General features: G+C 52.8%; 1 protein-coding gene across 1 annotated transcript; it reads left to right on the top strand.

Moving 5' to 3' along the window:
* Positions 1 to 650: 650 nt before the first annotated feature.
* LAPTM5 (lysosomal protein transmembrane 5) lies at positions 651 to 24,233 on the top strand. Its single transcript, XM_053576895.1, has 8 exons — positions 651 to 822; positions 15,742 to 15,835; positions 16,463 to 16,539; positions 18,329 to 18,460; positions 19,129 to 19,251; positions 20,659 to 20,754; positions 21,488 to 21,580; positions 22,823 to 24,233. Exons 1-8 carry the CDS (start codon positions 736 to 738, stop codon positions 22,910 to 22,912), a joined length of 792 nt encoding a protein of 263 aa, XP_053432870.1. The 5' UTR covers positions 651 to 735; the 3' UTR covers positions 22,913 to 24,233.
* The last annotated feature ends 1,793 nt before the right edge of the window (positions 24,234 to 26,026 follow it).

The following is a 26,026-nucleotide window of genomic DNA, read 5'->3' as shown; positions in this document are numbered from 1 at the left end:
GAGCTCAGGACAAACATGCTTCTCCCCAAGGCTGGGGATGGGATAGGTTAGAGGAAAAAGAAGTGCTTCAGGGGCAACTTCTAGAACCAGCCTCCATTCAAATCCTCACTCCTTTTTTGCCTAGCTGTGTGACCTTGGATAAATGATCTCCTCTTGCTTAGCCTCAGTTTCTTCAGCTGTAAAATGGGGATAATAATAGTACTTCCCTCAAAGAGCTGAGAAGCAGGTCAAAGGAGTTAATCCAGGCGCACGCCCAGAACATGTGGGAAATGCTTACTAGACAGTAAATACCACTCTTGCAGCTGGTCCCATCTGGGTTTGAATCCTGCCACCAGCACAAACTACTCTGTGATTTTGGGTAACTGCCTTGACCTTTCTGGACCTCTGTTTCCTTGTCTGGAAATGGATTTGGTCACAGTCCTGGCTTCCCAGGCTGGTGATGTAAGCAGATCGTGTGAACCCGCACTGCCTGAGCCCTGGTGCAGTGAGGGTCCGCCCTCTCCAGGAAGCCCTCCTGGGAGTGGCAGCAGCTTGAGGGGGGGGCTCTCTGCGGCAGGCTGGGGCCCTTTCCCCTTGCTCCCCAGCTGCCACGCCCCAGCTGTGATGCCTCTGTCCCTGCCTGTCTAAGGGGCAGGAAGGAAGTGAGGAGGGCAGCTGGCAGCTTCCCCTTTTCTGCTCTGCTCTGGGCTCCAGGCTCCTTCCCCCTCAGAGCCTCAGAGGAGGGACAGCAGCACCATGGCCCCCAGCACAGCCACCATCCGCCAGACTTGCTGCTGCTTCAACGTCCGCATCGCCACCACTGCCCTGGCTATCTACCATGTGGTGAGTGTGCAGGCAGGCTGGGGACCGCGTACGCGTGTGTATGCCTGTGTGTGTGGTCCCTTATCTACTGAGCCCCTCAGGTGGGAGGACTGCTGTTTTCTGTCTCTCTGTGGGACCCTTGATAAATCCCTTTCCTGCTCCAGGCCTCGGTTCCCCCCTCTGTCAAGTTGGAAGAGGGGACTCTCCAGCTGCCCTGGAACAAGCGGCTGGGAGTAGGGGCCCTTCCGAGCAAACGTAACTGACACTCAGTTTGAGGTTCAGTTTCTGCCTCTGTAAAATGGAACAAAATAGCAGACATGCAGGTATCTGTGTGCAGGGGCACAGCAGACAGGCAAGTGCTGGGGAGTGGGGGTCTTGGGGGAATTGTGGGCTGGGCGGGTGGCCAGGATGTGCAGTTGGCTGCAGGCCTGGATAGGCGAGGGCCTCTCCAGGGGACAACAAGCAAGACCCCTTTGTGCTTCCAGTGGGAAGCAGAAGCCTTCTCCTCTTGGCTTACATTTCAGTCAAACCACTGCCTTCTCCTCACCAGAGAAAACTTGGGATCTGTTCTAATGAGTAGGGTGACTTGCTTAGCCTGACCCAAGATAATGGCCCCCAGCATTTCTCTTTGGAAGCTGGTGTGCACAGCCCAGGAGGGAAGCCTTTGTCTCCTGTTAACTCACCAGCTTGGCTCTGGGCAAGTTCACAGCCCCCGGGGCCAAGGTTTCTTCTGTCTGGGGAGGCTAAAGGTCAGGGTCTCTATTCTGTTCTGTTCAGACTCATCTCCACCCCCCAACTCCTGACCACATCCAGCTCCCCCAGACCTAGGCGACTTCCTTCTAGGGTGACTCAGGGCCTGTGGTTAACAGTTCTCTCATGAGCCTTGAAGGGCTTCCTTAATATTGGCCTATATCCACAAGCTGCAGTGGGCTGCTGTAAAACTCTTCAGACCTGGTTGCATCTGCTTCCTGTCACAGGCGGGTGGGCAGGGCTCTGCCAAGAGCGTAGCCTTCAGAGAGGCGGTGTTGTGTGGTTAGCACACAGCCCCTGGATTCAAACTCTTGAGTGCAAAACTTGGCTTCCTTGCTTCCTAGCTGTGCACCTCCTAACCTCTCTGAACCTCCATTTCCTCATCTAAAAAAAACAGGAATGAGAATAATGATCCCTCTCTGATAGGGTTTTTCTGAGGATCAGGGAGTTAATATCTGCAAAGCACAAAAATCAGTGCCTGACACATAAGTGAGTGCCTTATTATTGGTTGTGCATTAGACATGGCACCTGCTGCCAGCACAGATGGAGTCCAGCTATCAGATCCCCAAACTCTGGTTTGGCGGGGAAGCTCAGAGGTTGTCCTGCCCGGCTCCTGTCAACGCAAGAGCTGAGTGAAGCAAACGAGCCCTTGGCTGTCCTGGTGCCCAGTCTTTAGGGCCTTCAAGCTCTGAGACTGTACAGCAATCTTGGAAGGACAGAGTGGTAGGCAGGGGCATCCCTGGGTCCTTACCCCAGCTCTGCCACTAACAGGCTGTGTAGCCTTGAGCAAGTCTCTCTCCCAGTTTCCCCTTTACAAAGTTAGGGGAAAGGGAATGTGGAGTGGCTAGAGCTCTCAAATTCTGAAGCCTTCAGGGTCCAGATGGGTCATGCTTAGGGGAAGATGGGCCAGCAGTGACCTGGTGCTGTGTGGGCCAAGCCCAATCATCTGCAGGCTGCCTGGGTCCGGAGACTGCCCTGCAAACCCTCAACTGTGTAGCTCTTGAGGTTCTTTTTGATCACGCCCTCTGAAGTCCTCACCTGTAAGTGGTTATGTGATAACCAGCTCCTGCCCACAGAGCTGGAGAGTGTGTGGGCCCCGGTGATCATGGAAGACGTCTTGTAGGTGGTGTCATCGGCGGGGGGTGCAGGTAGAGTTTGGTGCTGGGCAGTATGGAAGGGGAGAAGGAACTGATGAGTAAATGCATGCGTGTGTGTGCGTGTGCGTGTGGTTTGTACAGGGACACTACAGAGACCAGCCTGGAAGGTGGGAAGGAGGTGAGGAGGGCTTTGAGTGACAATCTAAGGACTTGGATCTTCCCTATGGTGCCCTATAGATATTTTGGACTGGATAATTCTTTGTCATGGACGACTGATCTGTGTGTTGTAGGAGGTTTAGAAGCCTCCCTGGCCTCTCCCTGCCGGATCGCTAGATGCCAGCCGTGCTGCCTCCCCCGCCCCGCCAATTGCTCCCCAGGGAGAATGACTCCTGTAATGCGAGTCAGGGGGCACCAAGGGATGTTGTAGAGCAGGGGAAGGCGCAAGAAGAACAGAACAACCTTGATGCCGTATGCCTGGCACCTGTGGTCCTCAGTTGGCTCTGAGGGGGTGGGGATTATCTTCCTGTCCCCTTGGAGAGAATCCTCTCTCCTTCCCTGAAAGGGCAGGGGCTGGGGCTTTCCTGTCACCCATAGGTCGGGTAGCAGGTGTGCTGTCAAGACCTCGAACATCTGGATGGAAAAAGAGAAGCTGTGGTACAGATGTGCCAATAACTCATGCTAGTTGTCATCTGGAGCCAGCCATGGGTGACAACTGTGTACATCGTGAGCTATTTGTGGACGGGCCCCTCTGGGGAAGGTTAAATTAGGCGCTCGCCGTCCTGAGACAGCACCATGCTTTATCAAACCGTGGGGCCGTTATTACAGGAGGATCCTTTCTTGTCCGATGGGGAAACTGGGTCCTCAACTTCTGGCTGGGGGCCTCCTTCTCTATTTTGCTAGGTTTCGAGAGGGTCTCTGATCACCCAAAGTTGCGTATGCTTAAGGATGCCAGAGAACTTTTTACACTTTCTTAGGTCCTGGCTTGTTGTTAACCTAAAGCACATCCTGAGGCAATGGCAGGAGGTGGGGACCCCCAGAAAACACTTTGGCCCAGAAATATATCCCTCTCTGACTTCTTCTCCCCAAGCTGCCTGGAATTCCACCATCTGAAATGCATCATCTGGATAAAAAACTTACACCTGCTGTGATTTCAACTGTGTGGAACCAGGAGACACCAAACTAGGCAAGGAGGGAACAGGGCTGACACTAACGGAGGTTGTCTTCTGGGTTATAGGATTGCAAAAGCTCGACTTTTTCTCTACTTTTCTGTATTTTCCACATTTGGCTCAATTAGCTGTGCTTAGAACAATATTAGATTTATAAAACAACTGAGAACATGGTTTAGAGAGTCGCTGTGTGCCCGGTGCCTACTTCTCTGTCGTTAGCATCTGACGTTGGTACAGCACATTTGTCACACCTGGTGAATGACTAGTGGTGCGATGTTATCTGCTGAAGCCTGTCCTCCATCCGTACTCCCCCAGCTTTCTCCTAACCTGCTTTTTCTGTTCCAGGAGGCCACCCAGACACCACAATACCCTTAGTCTCTGTGTCTCCTTTAGCTTCTTCTTGTGACGGTTTCTCATACTTTCTCTTTTTTCAATGACCTTGACAGTTTTTCTTGCCTTTTTGTTGTTGTTGTTGAGACAGAGTCTCTGGAGTCCAGGCTACAGTGCAATGGTGTCAGCCTAGCTCGCTTGCAACCTCAAACTCTTAGGTTGGTTCAAGTGATCTTCCTGCGTCAGCCTGCTCGGTAGCTAAGATGACAGGTGCCCACTATGACGCCAGGCTAATTTTCCTATGTTTAGTAGAAATAGGATCTTGCTCTTGCTCAGTCTGGTCTTGAGCTTCTGAGCTTAAGTGATCCTCGTGCCTCAGCCTCTCAGCATGGTGGGATTACAGGGGCGAACCACTGCGCCCAGTTGACCTTGATAGTTTTGAGGAGTACTTGTCAGGCATTTTGTCAAATACTCCTCAGCTGGAATTTCTGATGGTTTTCTCATGATTAGGCTGGGATAACCTGCTTCTGGGAGGGAGACCACAGAGGGAGGTCCCATTCTCAGCTCATTTTATCAGGTGAACATTCTGGCACCATGACGTACCGACTGTCCACGGTGACCTTGAGCACTGGCTGAGATTTCCCCCTTGGAAAGTTACCATTTGCCCCTCCTCAACTGCCTTTCCACACCGTATTCTTTGGAAGAAAGTCACCAGATGCAGCCCAAACTCAACCAGTGGGCAGTCAGACCCCATCTCCTTGAGGACAGAGGAGCCATGTGAATTGTTTGAAATGCCTCATAGATTTGTCTGCTCTCATCACTTATTATATGTATAAACAAATATTTCATTTATTTACATCAGCAGGGACTCACGGATCTTCATTGTATACTTTGGGTTATGATCCGATGGCACTTTATTTTGTTGCTCAAGTGTACTACTTTTAAACTAGGAAAAACAGAAAGTAAAGCAGCCTTTATTATTCAAAGAAGGAGTCTCTGTTCCCTGAGCTGAATGCAGACACATTCTGTGTGCCCAGCCCCAGGGCAGGGTATAGTTGAGGAGTTCCAGTCTGCCAAGGAACAACTGTGACAGTGATAGTGACAGCGAATGATAGAAACAGTGGATGATAGTGCTGGCTGTTGTGGGGCACAGATGAAGGGCCTTATCCCTGGTCTGGGATGCAGCAAAGGCTTCTTGGAGGAGGCCTGAGTCCTAGGGTGAGTGGCACTCTGCCTGGGCATGTTGGGAAATTGGGCCAGGTGGTGAGTGGAGGCTTGCAGGTAGGACAGGCTCTGTGGTGCTTTGGAGATGCTAGAGGCTCTTGACACTGGGTCGGAGGACGGCCACGAGGTGTGATTGGACAGGAAGGTGGAGGTGTCCCTAGGGATGAGATTGGGCTGAGTCTCTCACTTCTTTTTGTTTTTTGAGACAGAGCCTCAAGCTGTTGCCCTGGGTAGAGTGCCGTGGCATCACAGCTCACGGCAACCTCCAACTCCTGGACTCAAGCGATTCTCCTGCCTCCGCCTCCCAAGTAGCTGGGACTACAGGCACCTGCCACAATGCCTGGCTATTTTTTTTTGGTTGCAGCCGTCATTGTTGTTTGGCGGGCCCGGGCTGGATTCGACCCTGCCATCTCAGGTGTATGTGGCTGGTGCCTTAGCCGCTTGAGTCACAGGCGCCGAGCCAGCAGTCTCTCACTTCTTTAAGGCTTCATAGCTAAAAGGATGGTGGCTCTCTGCTTGGCTCATCTGCTCACTTTACAAATGAGAAAACAGAGGTCCAGCAGGGTCCCCGACTCACTCCAGGATGCTGTTGCCCACGCACAGGTGCATGGAATAAGCCATGGAGTGGACAAATGAATTCCTTACATGGGTGCTGTGTCTGTCTGGGAGGCCCTCTCTTCATCCACCCCTTCTCTATCCATTTCATCTTTATGATTCAGCTCATGAGAAGCTTCCTCTTGTAGGAAGCCCTTCTGATTTGTCCTGCCAGTGCTCCTGGGAATCCCTTCTCTGCTCTACTTTGGGGACAGTGATTTGTGATCAAAAAGAACACAGGCCCATCTCTATCACGTACCGGCGAAGTGACCTTGAGCAGGCAGGTGCCTTTGCTGTCTGGGCTCAGTTTCCTCATCTGTTAAATGGAACCAGTGGTCCCTGCCTCAAAAGTGACCATGTGAACGTGTTTAGCTGATGTGGCCCTGGGGGAATGGGAGGCTGGCAGGTGAGTGCTGGGGTGGGCTGTGGGAGCAGACCACAGAGGCCCTCTCCTTGGGAAAGCTCATCTGTTAGGGGGTAAAAATAGCTCCAACTGCCAGGTGGGGAAAACCCAGGGTGAGAATCGGTTAGAACTTGTCACCTTCATGCCTGATGCCCCCGGGCTGGACAGAGAAGCCTAGTTCTGTACCACCCCAGCCCTGTGCCCTTCCTGAGGGGTAGGGAGGTCGGGGGTGGGGGTTGGGGAAGGGCAGGAGTTGTAGCCCCAGGGTCAAACTGAGTTATTCTCCTCTGGTCTGCGGTGTGAACCCCACCCTCTAGCTTACAGATGATAGGAGGCCCACTCAGCCATCAAAGAGGTGGCTGGAGTGCAGAGACTGGTCTGGGCTGAGGCTTCTCCACCACAACCCGAGTCCCCAGGAAGTGAGGCTTTTATTTTGAGCGTAGGGCAGTGGCCCGGAACCAGGACTTCGAGCTGAGCTTACTGCAAGGCCTGTGTTGGTCTCTCAGGGGACCACGGCCTGCCTGGGAAGCGGGGCACAGAGCCCCCTCGTGAGGCAGGATGTGGAGTCAGGAGCTGCACAGCCTTGGCCCTGTGCAGAGCTCTTCTGGCCTCAGTTTCCTCTCCTGTCCAGTGGGGGCTCGAGAGCCCCATTTGTGAGCACCTGCAAAGGGCAGCTGCCACCGGGGCTTCCATTTTACAGAAGGGGAAACTGAGGCTCAGGGAGGCCATGAGTGACTTTGCAGCCTGTGGTGGAAAAAGAATAAGAGCCTGGGAGTCCGGCTGTAGATGGGGGCAGGGCAGGTGTAGGCTTCTTGGCAGTGACGAGGTGGGGGGTCAACTGTAAAACCCAGAACCTCGTTCTTAGAGTCTACGAGTAAAGGCTTGATTTCAATTTCACCTGCAAAATGGGGGGTGAGTGGGGATGATAACAGAAGCTGTCCCTCAGGCTGGGATGAGGATGACCGTGTGCCATCAGCCCTTGCTGTCTGTGGGTCTGCCTTCTCAGAGCCTGGCCAAGACCCACGTACGGAGGGCTGACTGTATGTAAGTGTTCAGAGGAGACCGGCACCTAATTTTTGGTGATCGTGTGAAATCACCAGAAAACATCTCGTAGATCATCTGAGCCACCACTGGAATGGCCTGAACCAAAATGCGTTTTCTTTCCAAGGGTTTCCCATGTGGGAAACCTACCAAAGCATAGGTAGATCTCAAATGGTGGCTGCTTCTTTATCTGTCCTTTTTGGTGGGCAATGAGATCACTAAGGAATGTTTCCGGACAAAATAGTTCGACCTTCTGTCTCTCAATCAGGTTGAGTGATGGGGCGCATGGCCCAGACCAGTACACCTTGCACTGGCACAGCCTGATGGCGTAAATGGCGTGACGGCTGTTATAATAATAACAGCAACGATACTTATCATTATCCTAGGTCTTTGCTCTGAAGGGAAGTGATGGTTTGGGGACATAGTTTGGGTTGTGCGGATATTCAGGAAGTGGAGAATGTCAGGGCCTTGTCCAAACCTGAGGATAGTCGTGAGCTCCCAGACAGCTGTCCATAAAGGCAGCGTTCATGGGTTACTCTCCAGCCAGAATATCTCTGCCGCTGGGAGTCACCAGACTAGGAATGTCACTCGGCACCCTGTTCCTTCGGGCACAGCCTTGTTTCCCTGTCTTCTCTCCTAGGGTCAGGGCTGGAAGGGCAGTGGGTGGGCCTTGCTGGAGTCTGGGGGAGCTGTGAGGACACCCTAGGTCGCAGCCAGCTGCTGGTGCTGCAGACACTGCCCTTCCTGTGCCGCAGATGGCATCTGAATTGCTGTGCTCCCTGAGCCTGGGGACAAGCTGTTTCTCCTCCCTGGATTGCTCTCCCCACTCCTCTGACAGCCCCCAAGGCCGGCCCTATCCCTGAAAAACTGTCTGTGTATCATCTGGTCATCTGCTGCCATTGATGGGGTCTACTGTGCACACAGCATGTGGACGCCCTGGTGTCCCGGCTCACTAAGAGGGGTTCTTGCAGTTTCCTGAGTGTGTGCGTGTCTCACACACGAATGCCTCTGCTCCTGCCACTGCCCCCCCCACACCTTGCACTGCCTTTCCTATTGCCCCCCGACCCCCCTTTTTTGCGACAGAGTCTCCCTTTGTTGCCCTTTGTAGAGTGCCTTGGTGTCACAGCTCATAGCAACCTCAAACTCTTGGGCTCAAGTGATTCTCTTGCCTGAGCCTCCCAGGTAGCTGGACTACAGGCACCTGCCATGATACCCAACTATTTTTAGAGATGGGGGGTCTCTTGCTCAGGCTGGTCTCGAACCTGTGAGCTCAGGTAATCCACCCACCTCAGCCTCCCAGAGTGCTGGGATTACAGGCGTGAGCCACTTCGCCTGGCTCCCATTGCCATTTGGCTGAAATCTTTAAGACTTCCTCCTCTGAGAGGCCTGCCTTGATCTGCCACCCGTGCACTCTAAGCTCCTGGAGCTTCCCTGGAACCCTGTGTGCCGGGTCCCTGTGAGTCATGTCCTCCGGCCCAGACATTCATCCAGGTCTCAGTCAGGCCTGATTCATCTTCTTGATCACGCAGAGCCTGGCACCTGGTAGGGGCCAGCCAGTCTCTGTTTTATCTCGTTTTTGTGGATCTTTTATTGTTGAATAATTTACCTACCAAAACGTGGATATCATAAGCACACATCTTGATGGACTTGTACAAAGTGAACACACTCAGGCAAGCTCCACTCAGAGTGAGAAATCAGACAGGAGCAGCACCCAAAGGCCCCTGCTGCCCTGTCTTTATCACTCCCTCCCCCACTGACTTCTACTCACGTGTGTGGTTCCGCGAATATGTTCTAGAACGACATCGAGATGAAATTCTACGGCACGTGTTTTTGTTTTTTGCTGTGTGGCATCTTTTTCTCAACATTGTGTTCGTGAGCTTCGCGCATGCGGTTGTGGGAGCCTAGCTCAGTTTTTCCATTGCTGGGTAGCATTTCCTTGTATGAATCCACCATGGCGTATTTGCCTGTTTCCTGCGGGAGGACGTTTGGGTTGTTTTCCAGCATAGGTACAGGGTGGCAGCTGCACCCGGGCCCTGAATCTAGTGTCCGCAGGCAAGCGCCTCTCTGCTCAGTTTTCTAAGTCATCTCCGGCAGCAGCTGAGTGTCCCCTCCTTTACTACTCACGAGCACTCCACGAGTTGGGTGGATTCTTCTTTCTCTTCTATGGAAGAGGAAACCAAGGCACAGAGAAGTAGAGGGACTAGGCCAGGGTCACATGGGAATAGGCGGCTGCACTGGGCTCTCAAGGAGGTCAGCACCAGAGCCCAGTGGGGGAGGAGGGGACAGTTCATGGGGGGGGTTGGAGGTGGGGGGAGGATGAGAGGGCGGGAGAAAGGAGAGAAAGCAGGCTCTGGGGAGGGGGTGTGGAGGGCTGCGCTGAGTGTGTGGCCCTGGGATGGGGGTGCTGCAGGTGGTATCTGGGTTGGCTAGAGAGGTGGCTGGGGAGATAGTGCCCTGGGAGGACAGCCCCCCGCCAGCAGATGTGGGTGAGACCTGATAAGGTGAGACCAAAAGCAGAGGATGGGGGAGGGGAGCTTCCTCTAGATGCCGACCCATCTCACTCCCTCTGCCACCCTCCTTCCAGACTGCCACAGGGATCTCAAGGAAAACGGGGCGGGCAGGGCAGGTGAGGTTGAGGGGCTGAGCTTCAGGGACAGGGGTAGTAATAATAACAGTGGCTAGAGGGTGGTCAGGGTGGAGCAGCCATGAGAGGAGGGGGAAGGCCCTTGAGCCTCACTTTGCAAACTGCTTTATCTGTTGGAGGTTGAGATGAAGCCCAGGCCTGACTCCTACAGAGCCTGCTGTCCTTGTATAGAGCCCGCTGTACATACGTAAAGCCAAAGCAAGGGACAGCCCTGAGCTGGCATATTTGCTAAGAGGAGTGACATAAGGGAAGGGGATGGACGGGAAGGTGCCCAGGCACCGGCTGGCACAGAGGGAGGGGTGATGGGTCCTTCTCTGTGACTTTTATCCCCTGAAACCCCCAGAGTGCAGTGGGCCTCTGCCTATTTCTAGGACAGTGGGTCCTGAGCCTCAGGGATGGGGAGAGAGTGGGGCCACTTCCCTGCACAGGGGACTGGTCTTTGAACTCTCAGAATAAGGGATCTGGTGTCACCATCCTATCATGATGTTCCTGCTGTCATCACCCTCATCTATGTCATCACTGTCTGCAGTAGCATCTCTGCTGCCAGACCGTTGCTGCTAATCCCCACCTCCCAGAATGTGGGCCGGCGTTACCTCTGTCTGCAGCACCCTGCTGCATCCACGGTCAACATCACCCTCACATGCCTGTGAGCATCCCAGTCACCACCTTGCCAACTCCAGCAACGTCATGACAGCCATTCCCACCTAGCACGGTCCCCGCCGCAGCCCACCGTGGCACCTCCTCTGGCATTGCCGCTGTGATCACTGGCCATATCAATATTGTCACCCTCTTACCTCCCCCCCATCTCCCCCAACCTCCCTTCTGTTGCTCAAGCTGTGGTTGCTTCTCTGAGACACCAGGAAAAGAAACAGAAATTCTCTGTCTGGCCACTGCCCCCACCGCCCTGTGCAGGGAAGCCGTTGAGAAGGGAGGGCTGGGTGGGGATGGGAGTAGAAAAAGGCAGAGGGAAGAGGTGAAAAGGGGAAGAGAGAGTGCGGTGGGAAGGAGCTGTTGAGCAGGCCTGGAGGCGGGGACAGAGCTGGTCTGACTCTGTAGCAGCCTTCCTGGGTGACCTTGGGCTGGTCACCATCTCGCTCTGGGCCTTCCTTCCCCACTCAAGTTTCCATGGAGGACTGTGAGCTTACCTGCGCTGCCAGGCCTCAGGCCTGTGTGCCCTGCATTCCCTCTTCCTGGAGCACTTTCTTCTCTGTGCTGTTGGAAAACTCCTTATTTTTCGAAGCCCCGGCTCAGGGATCTCCTGTTGGCGAAGCCTTCTCTGAGTTTTTCCAGTGCTTTCTCCCTCACTAAGGACCCCGAGTGTCCTCCGTCATGGCTCTGAACACACTATTCACCTGTTGGGTCTCCCCAGAGACTGATGGCTGCAGGCCAGGGCCAGTGCTTGGACAGAGTCCAGAGGCAGTGGGCACTCAGGAGTGCTTGCTGGGGGAACGAATGTGACTGCCTGACAGTGCCTGCTCTGGAGCACCCACTGTGTGGCCAGCTCTGCACACAGGGACTCCAACAGCCCTGTGAGGCATGTCCAGTGGTTTTCCCCTTTTCTCAGGCGAGGAGCTGAGGCCCAGAGAGAGTAGAGGCTTGCTCAGGGGCACAGAGCTCAGTGGCTGCAGCACCCAAGCCCTTAATTCATGACCACACTAGTGTAGAATTGAGAACAGTGGGTGAAAAGATGCCATGATGGAAGGAAAGACGGGTAAGCAGATCTGCCTGCCTGGGCTCATAGGAGGAGACAAGCCCTGTGCCTGTCATGGCCCAGTTGGGCTCTCAGAGCACAGGAAGGGGACAGTGTTTTGTCCAGGTGGAACCAGGGGGCACAAGGGGAAACGAGGTCTGGGACCTGGAGATTAGACTCTCGGGGTTTCTGGGCCTATACCAGCATATGCTGAGGTAAGCCAGGTGCTTCCTGGGAATTTCCAATGACTCTTGGCTAGGAACTTGGATATGGCAGTGAGGGCCTTCTGGGGGCAGGGTACAGGCCCTGGGGCAGTGAGGGCTAGGAGACCCTGGGCAGCCTGGATGTGACATCTTGCAGTGAGGGGTTCCACTCCCCTGACCATCCTGTGTTTAGCCATGACCATGGCCCCATGTGAAAATGGGGGTGACTCTCTTCATTGACTAGAGGGGGAACCCGAGGCCAGAGGGAAGCCAGGACCTGGCCAAGGCCACATAACAGTGAGGCGGTGGAGGAGGCCTCCTGTGCCCCAGCAGTCATCTCCTGAGTGCTGCGAGTCTGGGCTGGGGCTTGGCTGCTGGAGATAGAGAACGATGTCTGGAGAGATCAGGAACTGAGCCCCAGAGCAGCTAGCCCAGCCCAGCCCAGAGGCAGCAGGGTTCACTGCCCAGCTGGGCCACAAGGCACAGGACATGGGGGTTCTCTCTTAGGCTCCATTTCCTCATCTGTAAAATGGAGAAATGTTGCCTCTCTTTCGGGGTTTTGGGAGAGTGACAGTGACCTTGTTGGGTATAGGTCGGAGCGCATGGTAGATGCACGCTGCATGTGAGTTCCTCTCCATCCTGTGTCCTAGGGAGCTGCTCCGGTTCTGGGAGCTGAGCCTCCTCCGTTTCTCTTGGGTCAGAGACTGGCATCTTCAGCATCTTCCGTGGAAGGGTGGGGTGCCACAGAAGGTCTAGTCAGGCTCTAAGGTTGCCTCACTCTGGGACCTTGGGCCCGACCCCGCCCTCTATGAGCCCCAGGGCTCTCATTTGGCAGATGGGGACCAAATCCTCTCTCCTCTCCCTACCAAAGTGGTGTTGAGAGGGTGAAATGGGGTAGAGTGAACCTAGTTTTTAAGTGCAGATGGTTTTGACAAAAGCAACAACACACTGGTGCTTGCTGCTATTTTGTGCTCCAGCTGAGGGGAGGGAGAGTGGTTTGTGGAGGGAAGAGGTAATGGGGTGTCTCTGATCCCACCAAGGCACCATGTGGGTGTGGGGAACAGGCGGGGCTCAGGTAGGGCTGGGAGGCTGGGAGGTGATGAGCAGGCAGTAGAGGCACTTGGCCAGGATTTGAATCACGGACCTACAGATGACCAGCAGGGAGGCCTTGGGCAAGGCACTGGATTTCTCTGAGCCTCACTTTCTTCATCTGTGAAATGGGGGCGAAGGCGGAAGTGGTGTTTTGAGGGGGGTAGTTGGGATCCTAGTGGCCGGATTGCACGTGGGGCAGAGCAGTGAGAAATAGTAGCCCAGAGGAGTTGGGGCTGGGTGGCTTGTGGCTTAGCAGGGTCTCCAAAGTGGGGTTATGTCCAAGCCAAAGTGACCTCAGGGTCTCAAGATGGCATTTCTAGAGTTTTCAATCTTATCTTTTATTAATTTCTGGACCTTTTGGGTTGTGTGTGTTTTATGATGTTTGTGATAAACTAGGATAGTAACACATGCTTATAATTTAGAAATAAAAAAAAAAAGAGTGTGTTCAAAGGTTTTAGTGACATAGGTACATGGTCAAATGATCCCAGGCCTCTGGGGTTCAGACTGGTAGGGCTCTGAGGTGTTTTTTGGGAGGAGAGTGGGGAATGGGGAGGCACCAGGACAGCACTGGGAGATTGTTTCCATCAGGGGCCAGTTTCCATGTGTCCTCAGCTTGCTGTGTGTCCTTGGGCAAACCACCTTGCCTCTCTGGGCTTATAAAACAAGCAAGTGGATGGATGCCCCTTCTAGCAACTAGAGATTGGGATTGCCTGATCCTGAGCTTTTTTCCAAATCTCAGATAATTCTGGATTCTTGGGATTTTAAAAGTCTTCTCATGCCACACTGGATAGATGTTCATGTGCCCTTTTTAAGCCCAGCTATGACTCATTTGAGATCTGCTCATACACCCCAGGGACGGGGAGCTCACCACCTCATAGGGCACCCTGTTCTGTCCTGGACTGAGCTGTCACCAACCTCTCCTTTCCACTTCCCTTATCTGAGGCAAAACCATACAGAGGTGCCGTGGCTCTGGGCTTTGGGGGCTGAGGAAGTAGCTCTTCTCATTGAAGTCTGTGGGTTCCAGGCATAGCCCCCACCACAGTTGCCTTCCACTCTGGGCTTCTCTTAACCTTCGTGGTGAGACAAAGCCTTTTTGGTTGACTCTGCACTAAGTAGATAGGCAGCTAGAGCAAGCTGCTCAAATACTCCGTGTAAGCTCTTACCAGCCAAAAGCAGATTCTGTTTGCTAAGCATCCGCTGCTAGGCCCTGAACTTGGTGCTCTGCAAATACAATTTAATCTTCACTAAATCCAGTGACTGCCATTTTCCAGATGAGAAAACTCCGAGAGGTGAATTTGACTTGGGCAAGGTCACACATAGTGATCTGGATTCAAATTCATCTCCATCTGACTCCAGAGCACAGTTCTTCATCAGTTTTCTGTTCTGACCATTTCCAACCCCCTGAACAGGACGTAATATGGCAGGAAGACAAGTTGAAACCTGCGTCTGAACTTTAAAAAACCCATGCAGTCAGCAAGGGGGAAACAGCTGCTGGTGCCTGTCAGCTGAGCATGAGTTACCAGTGCTGCCTAGGAAGGCAGTGTAAACTTAGGCCATATTAATAGAGGTAGGGCACCCGCTACAAGGGAGGGGGCAGTCTTGTTCTCAGTGTTGGCAGATGGTGCCTGGAGAATTGTACATATGTGTTGGGGGAAGGGTGGCGTGCCTGCTGCAAGGACGTGGACACACAGAAGGTTCTGAGTTCCCCCAGTTGGAAGCATTTAAGTACAGGCTGTGGGGGACAGGAACAGGCTTCCTGCACTGGATATCTGGGGGACATGGACAAGGTGACCTCCAAGTTCCTTTCAAACTGCAGTTTGGTGGCTGGACTTTAATTGTTGCTAGGCCCACCCCAACACTCAGGCCTATCAGATGCCCCTTCTCCATTGTAATTAGCAATTAGCAAGAATCCTCTGAAGGATCCTTCAGAGGGTGTGGGGTTTGTTCATTCATTCATTCATTCATTCAACAAATACAACAACGACAGCAGTTGAATAAGAGATACACAGTCTTTGCCTGCCTGGAGCCCACGGTCATCCAGTGGGGATGACGCAATAATAAAGCCTGCATAGATGGGGTGCTCACTGTCTGCCAGGTGCTGTAAGTAAATTATCCCATCTGGCCCCCATGAGGTGAATACCATTATTTTCATTTGGAAGATGGGAAATTGAGGGGGCTAGAGTTCACAGGGCACTCTGGGGATGCTAGGGTCAGATGCTTTCCAGAGCACTCTCAGGCCTGCACCATTGACTCTAAGAACTGGGAGCTCTGTGGTGCTCAGACACGGTGGCCAAGACCCCGTGTGCCCAGAGCCTGCTGTTATAAAAGGGAGTGCAGAGGAGGAGCCCTCAGCTCTTACCCCTCTTCAAGCCTGACCTCCAGCAGTAACAGGTCCTGCTTTGTGAGAACCAGGCATTGGCGCTCTCTTAGGACAGTCTCATTTACTCCTCCTGGTAGACTCCGAAGGGAGCTGCTAGTATTGCCTCCACTTTACAGATGGGGAAAAAGAAGTATAGGGTCAAGTAGGATGCCCAGGGGCACACAACTAGAGGGAGCAACACCTGGGCCATCTGTCTGTATAGGCCACTCTGCTATCCAGGATGCCCTCCTGACCTGGCATTCAGCTGCTCTAGGACCACGTCCCCAGCCCCCCCACCCCCCTGCATGTCACTGGCCTTGTTGACTGACTCTCTGTTCTGTCCCCAGGTCATGAGTGTGTTATTGTTCATTGAGCACTCAGTGGAGGTGGCCCATGGCAAGACCTCTTGCAAGTCCTCGAAGATGGGCTACCTCAGGATGGGTAGGTCTGGGGTTGCTTATGGGGTTGGGGGGGAGGAGGGGAGAGAAAGGGGAGGAGGGGGTAGGGCCCTGGCCATGAGTAGGTGGGCTGGGTCATTTGAGCTCTGCTGCTTCCCTGCTGGTCGACCTCAGGCAAGTCAAGTCCTCTCCCTTCTTGGAGACTTAGATGTTTCATCCCCAAATGGAGAAATTCCACCTGACCCTACACAAGTCTCTAGGTTGTGAGAGCAGATGGGATGGTGCTTTGCAAACCCAACTAGCTTGTAAAGCGACAGTCCCAGTGTTCTGCTTAAACTTGTCAACTAGAGTCAAATGAAACACTCCTCACAGTGAGATCCAGCCCTGCTGACCTCTCTGGTCACATCTCCCTGCTGTGTGGACTCCCCCTGACACCCTGCCCACACCATACCCATCTCTCTCTTGGGCCCTGCCTGGAGCATCCCTGCCCCCATGGCTGGTGGGTGACTTCTTGGGGACACGGTCCCTGACCTCACCCTGGCTAAGGTAATCCCCAGCATGTCACCCTGTAATATCATCCCGTGTTACCTGAAATATGCTTTTCTGGGAGCCCAGCTGGGGGTCCCCAGGGGCCCCTCTGTGGCCCTCATGACTCTTCCTTGCCTTTCAGCTGACCTGATCTCCAGCTTCCTGCTCATCGCCATGCTCTTTATCATCAGCTTGAGTCTGCTCATTGGTGTGGTCAAGGTGAGGGCCTGGGTCAAGGGAGTCCCTGCTGCCCCTTTCTTTTTACACAGGTGGGCCGTGCTGGGTGGGTGGGAGGTGGGTACTTTAGGAGGCCCTGTCTGCACTGCATGCATCTTCATGCTTATGTTTTGGAGAGCCTCGTTTCTCCCAGAACTCCTTGGTCTCGTGGCCTCAGTTTCCTGTTAAAATGTGGCCACCATGGGGCCATGTGTGGGACCACACTGAACGCCGGTGCTTTGGCGAGAATTAGCTGGTGACCTGCATGGTTTCAAACTGTAGATCAGGTGTCCTCAAACTTTTTAAACAGGGGGCCAATTCACTCTCCCTCAGACCGTTGGAGGGCCGGACTATAGTTTAAAAAAAAAAAACTGTGAACAAATTCCTATGTACACTGCACATATCTTATTTTGAAGTAAAAAAACAAAACGGGAACAAATACAGTCACACCGCCTCATGTGGCCTGTGGGGGGCGGCAGTTTGAGGACCCCTGCTGTAGATGGAGGTGGAGCATTTTGACAGAGAAAAGAGGACGTGCTGTTCTGCGGTGTGGGGAGGAGGAGAAATCACTGGGTTTTGACATCAGTGAGAGGGGCCCAAGCCCAGCAGAACACATAGACACATCCAAGCTCGACTCCACATGGGGCAGCGTGCGTCAGCGCCCCAGGGGACCCATGTCCTGGGAGTCCTCCGGGAGCTCCTGGTCTGGTTGGGGAAGACAGACCCTCAGAGAGACAGGGACAGTCCAATGTGATGACTGAGGGGCTGCTAGATCTGAGGCCAGGTTGGTGGGAGAGCTGAGACAGGCTGTGGGCCAACCTCCTGCAAAAGAGGAACCTGCCTGTCCCTTCGCCCCAGAGAGCAGGAAGGATCCTGCCTCGGCAGACAGGGTCCTGGTACCTGGAGGGCTGGCAGAATGGGACGATGATTTGGTATGAGTGGAATGTCTCCATCTACCTGAAATGCCACCTTCCAATCCTGAGCCAGCATGCATGCTGGGACAAGCCGCTCTCATTGTGCAGGGCAGGTCCAGGTGTTGTATAGAAACTCCAGTGGCCCAGCTAGACATGTGGAGCAGGCCATCCCTCAAGACTCTGACACCAGTCTGGGTTGTCCCCCCAAGTGCTTTTAGACAACCACATGAGACACCAGGAAACCACCCCTTTCTGTGATTTTGCCCCAAGTGTGGGTGCACATGGGTGGATACTGGTCACTATGGTCACTTGCTTTCAACTGAAGGAGAAACTTCAGCCTGGGCCTCCAGAGCCTCCTGCCACAACTGAACACCCCAGGGAGTGGCTGGCTGGGAGGAAGGCCTGACTGTTTGTGTGGAGCAGATTCTGTCCGGCCTACAGGCCTCTGCTCCTGCCTGTCCAGCTCCAGTACCTGCCACTTCCTTCCTGCTCACTCCTAATCATCTCTCTGGGTCTATCTTGGTGCTCCCCAACCCCTTCCAAGAACCCCTCTCTGATCCTTCTGTGAAATGGACACAAAGTCCTTTCTTTTTGGGTTCTTGTGAGTGAACTGAATCAGATCCTGCTCTCTGACCCCTCCTAGGTGGGGACAGTTCCCTACGTCTCCTGCAACGCCTAGGCTCTTCCCACACAGGGCCTGGGTCTCACCTTTTCCCTGTCCCCAGAATGTCACTCAGAGGAAGACACAAGGACCTGCGTGGGGCACCCTTGGTTGAACCGGGAGAGGGCAGGAGGGGGATACGAGGGGATGTCAGGCTGGGCGGGGAGCACTGGCTGTGTGCTCGGGACACCCTGGCAGCGCTGGACCTACCTTTCAGAACCGGGAGAAGTACCTGCTGCCCTTCCTGTCCCTGCAAGTCATGGACCTCCTGCTGTGCGTGCTCACGCTGCTGGGCTCCTACATCGAGCTGCCCGCCTACCTCAAGCTGGCCTCCCGGAGGAGCCGTGCTGTGAGTACCTGGCCTGGGGAGCTGGAGGGGACCAGACAGGGGCCCTGGGCTTGGGCTGGTGGGGCGGGAGCCCTCTTGCTAGTTGCTGTCTGTGAACAAGTCCCCAACTTCCTTCCTCTGTGAAATGCATCTGTATCACATCTCATCATTATGTGAAGAAAACGTGTGCAGGGGGCTCAGCACGTGGTCAGCACTCAGTAAACGCTGCCCTGTGGGAAGTCATACTGCAGGGCAGGGCACATTCCCCCGTCAGCCCCCAGCCCCAGTTTGATCCCTCCTTTGCAGCCAAGTTGAAAAAAAGGGAGAGAAAGGCCGGCTGTGACAAACCTCCATGGCGGCAATGCGGGAGGGCTGCTGTCAGTCAAGGATGTGGTCCCTTCAAAGTTGCTTTCCCTGTGTCCCCTGACTGTTGCCCTGGAAGAGACCGAGGTGCTGTATTGTGGAAGCACCCTGCATGCGAGTCAGGAGACCCTGGTTCTAGACCCAGGCTGGCCACCAGCCCTTGCTGTGATATCCAGGCGTCTGCCTCTCTCTGTGTACGGGGTGGGGGTGGGGGGGACTACAGAGACACTGAGGTTTCCAGCTGAGACCTTCTCTTGGGCAAGGACCTGCTACATGCACCATGGGAACTGGGTCTTTAATTGCTGGTTTTTATTTGTCCCCCAAAGGGCCCCTCCAGGGTCCCACTGATGACCTTGCAGCTACTAGACTTCTGCCTGAGCATCCTGACTCTCTGCAGCTCCTACATGGAAGTGCCCACCTATCTCAACTTCAAGTCCATGAACCACATGGTGAGTCCGAGGCAGGGGTCCACACCATTCACTGGTTATGTGGCCTTGAACGAGTCGCTGCACTTTTCTGAGCCTCAGCGTTTTAGGCTGGTTCCCTAAAGGTGGAGGCTGGAAGGAGGATTCTTGTGATTTGAGGGAGCCTGGGAGGAGGATCTAGAGATCTATTGAGGAAGCACTCTCAGGAAAAATCTCCTAAGGAGAGAAGGAAGCAGATGTGCAAAGGGAGGGGGGCCCGGAGTGTGAATTGTACACAAAAATCACGTTAGTTTTTTACTTCTGTCTAACAGATTATCCCTTAACATTGTGGCTTAAAATAACACATATTTATCGCTTTTGAGGATCAGGGATTTGGGAGCGGCTTAGCTGTGTTGTTCTGACTCAGGGTCTCTTGTGAGGTTGCAGCCAAGATGCCAATGCGGGCTGTGGACATCTGAGGGTTTGATTGGGTCTAGAGCAGTGGTTCTCAACCTTGCTAATGCCGCGACCCTTTAATACAGTTCCTGTGGGTTGCAACCCACAGGTTGAGAACCGCTGGTCTGCAGGGGTCCTCAAACTATGGCCCGCGGGCCACATGAGGCAGTGTGATTGTATTTGTTCCTGTTTTGTTTTTTTACTTCAAAATAAGATATGTGCTATGCAGTGTGCATAGGAATTTGTTCACAGTTTTTTTTTTTTTTTTAAACTATAGTCCGGCCCTCCAATGGTCTGAGGGACAGTGAACTGGCCCCCTATTTAAAAAGTTTGAGGACCCCTGGTAGAGGCCCCACTGCCAAAGTGGCTCAGTCTCACAGCTGTTGGCTCCTTGCCGTGATTCCTCACCACGTGGACTTGTACCAGCCTTGTTGAGTCTCCTCCTGACGCGGCTGCTGGCTTCCCCTGAGAGAGAGAAAACTCAGGGAGGAAACAGCAATGCCTCGTCTTGGGTGTTTTAAGTTCACTTCTGCCACATTCTGTGTGTTAGAAGTGAGTCACTAAGTCTAGCCGACACTCTAGGGCAGAGGAAATAAGCTTCACATTTTGAAGGGAGGAGTCTTAAAGAACAAATAGACATATTTGCAAAATGACCAGTGGTTGTCTCACCCAGGGCAAGATCCCCCAATCAGCCAGTCATTAGTTGCAATCTGCCCCCAGGTAGGGGAGGTAACCTCCCAGGTATCATAGGGGTAGGTGGCTACTATCAGCCAAGGGCAAGGGTGTGGCCCCAGTGGTCACATCTGCTGCCCTTGGTTGGGCCACTTACCAGATGGAGCTGATGGTAGTACCTGCTTCCTAAGGCTGTTGTGGCAACTGATTAAGGTATTTGGAGTGCCACACCATGTATGAGGAGTGGACTTGTTATTCCTGGAGGGTGCTGTTAGAATTCCTAATGGCCAGAGGCATTGATGTGGCCCCCCACATCTGTTGCAGAATTATCTCCCCAGCCAGGAGAATATGACTCATAACCAGTTCATCAAGATGATGATCATCTTTTCCATTGCCTTTATCACCGTCCTCATCCTAAAGGTGAGTGTCCCCTCCCCTCAGGGGCAGCCGTGGCTGTGCTGTGGCCCAGGTCCACCCACACCAGACGGTTAGAAAGCGGGGATGAGTGCTTTCACTGCCTCCTTTTTCGACGTTAGCTCCTTCCTCTAGCCTGCCCAGGCTAGACTTGGGGTCCTCGGGGACAACTCGTTAGAGCGTGTGGATCTTTGAAGACCACCAGTGTTCAGGTGTCAAGGTCTTAACGAGTAACCCAGAGTAAAGCTGCTCTGTCTGGAATTAGTTTCAGTGACCTGGGTTTGGGTTCTCACCAGCTGTGTGGTTGATCTTCAGCAAGTCACTTCTCTCTGGGCCTCAGGTCTCATCTGTAAAAGGGGTGTAATGAGTCTTGCTTTACTCATGTTACAGTTTCACGTGATTTAGTCACCACAATACAGATGGGGCATATTAATGGAGGTCATATTAATGGTTTGGTAATGAGAAGAAGGGAGAGGAGTGGGTATCCTCCTTCTCTGGGGTGGTCAGGCCAAGAGGACAGCGTCCAGCTTCAGGTGCCAGATCTGAGAGATGGAGACCCACTGGAGTGTGTTTGTAGTGGTACAACCAGCCGAGTGAGGAGGTGAGGAAACCCTGCCATTGCAGGAAGTTAAGAACACTAGTGGCAGCTGGGAGCTGCCCTCTGGCTCCTTCCTGGCACCTGATGGGGCCGTGAGACGGGGGATAAGCAAAGCACAGACTGACTTAGGCCTTCTTCCAGGTCTACATGTTCAAGTGCGTGTGGAGATGCTACAGATTCATAAAGTACATGAACTCGGTTGAAGAAAGGAGTGACTCCAAGATGCTCCAGAAGGTGAGATTGACCAAGGGTCCAGTCCCAGCTCTGCCACTCACTCCCTGTGCCATTTGGGTCAAGTCCACTTCCCTCTCTGGGCCTCAGATTCTCCACTTGTAAGATAAGGGTCAGACCAGAAGGCATGTGATCTCCTTTTCAACTCTGAAAGTCCAAGATTCCATTCATTCATTCATTCATTCACTCTCTTGTTAGTCCCATATCCAATCCAGGGGAAAGCTAAGATGTCACCTGTTTCTTAGGGTGTGTACAGTTCAGCGTGAATCTAGACAGAGACATACAATTACAACTTGGTGTGAAGCATAGGGACAATGAGCACAGAGGAAGTACCTGGTCTCATCTGGGGGATCAGGGAGGGCTTCCTGGAGGAGGTAACATTTGGCTCACTATTGAGCGTTCATGGATATGAGATAGCTGGGAAAAGGGAAAGAGACCTTTGACAGGGTGCACTTAGAAGCAGCTTACTGGAGAAGTGATGGGAAAAGTGCAAAACTGGTTTAAATTATTGGTGATTCGCTTTCTTCATCTGTAAAGTGGGGACTGTATTAGGCAGGACATTTTTGGTGGCAAGTGGCAGAAGCCCAACTTAATCTGACTTAAGTAACAAAAGGAATTTGCTAGCTCATAGAACTTCAAGTCCCACATAGGTCTGCCTCAGGCCTGTGTGAGTCCTGGCATCAGGATATGATCTTATTCTCTCCATCTCGTGACTGTTTTCCTCAGTGTTGGGTTTGTTCTTAAGTAGCCCTTCCTTTGTGGTGACAAAATGGCTGCTAAAACCCATAGGCAGACACCCCACCTTCTCAGTAACCCCAACAGAAGAAGAAAGTCCCAGGATTATGTCTCACTGGACAGGCTTGGGTCATATACCCGTCCTTATACCAAATGATGATAGCCCGGGGTATAGAGTCTACTTTGAGTGGTCAAGCCCCATCACATGAAGGAGGGGGCCAGCTCTTCTGAAGGCACAGGAACTGAGAATGTTTTCCCAAGAATGGTGCACTGTTGTCAAAACAAGGGGATCTTGGGATGCTGAATGGGCAAAAGCAATTACAGCACTACAGAAACAGAAATTGGACCTATCTCGTGTATGCAATGTCTAGCACATAGTAGGTACCCAAGATGTGCTGGTCATCACCATCATCATCATTTTACCAGAGGTAGGGGTTTAGGTCCCTTGACCCCCGGTTGGGATTGTGGGTCTTCTTGACAATAGTCAGCTCTCATCTCTGTCTCTCTCAGGTGGTCCTGCCGTCCTACGAGGAAGCTCTAGCTCTGCCATCCAAGGCTCCAGAGGGGGGCCTAGCGCCGCCCCCATACTCAGAGGTGTGACCCTCGCCAGGCCCCAGCCCTAGTGCTGGGAGGGGCGGAGCTGCTTTGTAATCCGCTTCTTTGCTTTGGTGGCCTCTGTGGCCTGGGTGGACCTCCCAGCTGACTTCAGGACAATCTGCTGTGTCTCCCTCGCTGGCCTGCTCCTCCCGCAGGGTCTGCGAGATGCTCGCAATTGGGTCAACTTTTAGGCTGAATCACCCCTTGGGTCTCTTAAAAGTTCAGTCCAAAAATGCTTGACTTGGTCTACTTTGATCAGCTCCAATGCTTGGTTAGATGATTGGTCATTCTAAATTTGGTGAGCTTGTTAAACAACTGTCAACTTGATCAGTTCCACCAAGAAACCAACAAATCAGTCACTCACTTGTCAGTTCAGTAAAACAATTTGATCCATTGCATTGGTCTGTAAACAGGTCAGTTCACATGGCAATTTAGTTGTCATCAATTAGCCAGCCCTTCTCAAATATATATATATACACACATACATAGAATCAATTTCTTCAGATAGCTTGCTTAAGCAATTATCAATTAGTGAACCATAAGTCATTTAGAATAGTAACGAATAGAATAGTGACAGAATTCAACAAGAAAATCAAGGTAGCCCCCAAATCATTTAATTCAAATTAACCCAACAACTGGCTGCCTACTCCGGTCATTTTTGTACTTCTGAGTGGCCATGTAATTGTTAATCAAAGGATAAATGTTGTCACACTGTCATTCAACACTCAGCTGCAGGAAGTAACAGTAGTTCAAGTGTGAAATAGTCCCTTCCAACACACAACTGTCTTGCCGCAGAGTTGCTGTCACCAGTGGTCAAATGCTTGCTGACCCAGTCCCTTTGTGGTCAGTGTAGTCACATAGCCGTGGACACCATGAAGTTACCTCCGTCCCAGTCACCTTTACTAACCAGCTATCAGTCCATTGCATGGGCCAGGCCATCGCTGCCATTGATTCAGTCGTAGGCAAGTTAGTTCTGCCCAAGGGTTGTGGTCAAGCAGTAATTCAGCCCTGTAATCGGGCATGTCTGTTTGTTGGGCTAACTCCACAGGTCAGTTTGGTGGAAACAGGCAAACTCCTGTGGGTGCAGACCCTGCTACTCATGGTGGTGGTGGTTATGAAACTTTGGCTCTAGCACCCCCCCTTTAGCCTGCTTCCCTGTAAGCCTGAGATCCTGAAGGAGCTGACCCAGAAGTAGGGATGGGGCCCTGGGGTCTCTGGGGCTTGGGGGGGCACAGAAGCCTGGGGGAGGCTTCCACGGACACCCCTTTGTGTAATCGCTTTTGTGTGACTGGGAGGAAGTTTTAATAAACCAGCAACAAGCTTCTCTCTGGCTGATGTGTTTCCTGAAATATGGCTAGAAGGGCTGGAGACCTACCTTTTGCATCTTTACGCGCACGCGCGCACACACACACACACACACACGAGATGTTCAGTGCAGGGGCTCCCAGGTTCTGCTCAGCTCATGAGTGTGACCCAGATCATGGATCACAGTCCATGGTCAGGTGTCCTGATGTCTCCCAAAGTCATGTGTGGACTCACTTGGAGAGTACTCATCTAGAGCCAGATCCTGCCCTGGATGGTAGGGATGACTTCCATTACCTACAATCTCGGGGAGAGGGAAAGATCCACAAACAGTTATAATAGCCCATGGCCAAAATCACAATAGGGAAAATCTGTGGGACCTCAGACTTGGCCTGGGGCCAAGAGAAGGCTTCTTGGAGGAGATGTCATCAAATTGGGTCTGAAGTGGGAGGCAGCATTAAGTGTAAATTGAGGCCTAAGTAGCAGGTTGTGCAAGGGCTCCAGGATAGTCAGGGAGGGGGCTGGGGGAAGTGGCTCAGCCATGGCTGCAAGTGGGGGTGGGTGGGGTGGAGGAAGCTGGTTAGGTGTTGGGCCTGGATCAGGAAGAGACTTTGCATTTAGCAGGGCTCTTGGGCTGCAAGCTCACCCTGGATAACCTCAGTGAAGAGGGGAAGCACATGGTTGCAAGTAAGAGAAATCTTAGTGAACCAGGTTTATTATAAAACAAAGGACGGTCATGATTTTTTGGTTCTCATGGGAATAAATTCAGAGATTTTTGGCTTCAGGTATGGCTAGATCCGGGACTCAAATTCTTTAGTACCTCTCTTTCTCTTTTTCCATCTCTTAACTTTTCCCACTGTAGGGTTGCTGAGCTGCTGAGGTCTTATAGGGCAGTTTAGGTGGGGATCTGTCACCAGTTCCAAAAGAGACTTTGTAGGGTCTCTAATGTCACACTAATGAGCATGCACTAATCCTGCGACAGGTGTCTTTGAAGAGTTAAGGGCAAGGGAGTTCCAGGGTTAGGTCTGTCTGGGTTTTAGGAACACGGAGACCGAATACAGGGACCCATAAGAAAGCTGTTGGAGCCATCCTATGGGGAAGCAGGGAAGGAGGTGGGTTTGAGAGGTGCCATCTACCTTCTGAGGTTGTCAGCTTTTCTTGCGGATGGCAGATTTCTTCATGGACTTTATCTCCTTTTTATTAGACCTTCAAGCAATTGATAAAGTATGACTCTGACACATGAAGGAATGGTGACCCAGAGATATCAAGTTACTCTTCTGAGGCTACAAAGCAGTTAGAGATTAGACCAAGACCTTCCCCCCCCTACTCCAAGTGGAGGGTGTTGAGAGGGGCTGGGACCCTGACTATGAGAGCTGTTGCCCCTAAGAAGTCCCCACTGAATGTGGATTGGGAACAGAGGTCATGGAAGGAGGGAGATGGGCCTTCTCCCCAGCCTTGCATCCTACCAAGAGAGGAGCAAAGGGAGCATGGCTGTGTTGCAAAGGCCAAGAGACCCTGAACTTGCTGATGGGACTACCCTATCCGTGCCCCTTGCCCCACCCCCAACCCCTGGCCCAGAGCCCAGAGCCAGGCTGAGATGTGTAGTGGGATTGTGCCCTGTGGCCAGGCAGCTGGAAGGGGCCTGGACGGAGTTACAGGAAATAGCTGGGTTTGGGGATGTCCGTGTGGCCGGCCAAGCCAAGCGAGCCCACGATTGCTTGGCCAGCCCTCGCCAGGGCCCTATCAATGCCCTATTTGAGGCTCATACAGGGGTCCTTTGACAGGCTGGGACAGTTTGGACCCACTGAGAAGGTC

The sequence above is a fragment of the Nycticebus coucang genome, chromosome 22 (genome assembly GCF_027406575.1).
Source record: "Nycticebus coucang isolate mNycCou1 chromosome 22, mNycCou1.pri, whole genome shotgun sequence".
NCBI lineage: Eukaryota > Metazoa > Chordata > Mammalia > Primates > Lorisidae > Nycticebus > Nycticebus coucang.
This window is presented reverse-complemented; position numbering and strand designations above follow the sequence as displayed.

Excerpts from the sequence above, each read along its gene's own strand:
- LAPTM5 (XM_053576895.1), top strand. The coding sequence starts at position 736 with ATGGCCCCCAGCACAGCCACCATCCGCCAGACTTGCTGCTGCTTCAAC. Across the intron at positions 19,252-20,658 it reads TCAAGTCCATGAACCACATG|AATTATCTCCCCAGCCAGGA; the intron begins GTGAGTCCGAGG and ends CATCTGTTGCAG. Across the intron at positions 21,581-22,822 it reads ACTCCAAGATGCTCCAGAAG|GTGGTCCTGCCGTCCTACGA; the intron begins GTGAGATTGACC and ends TGTCTCTCTCAG.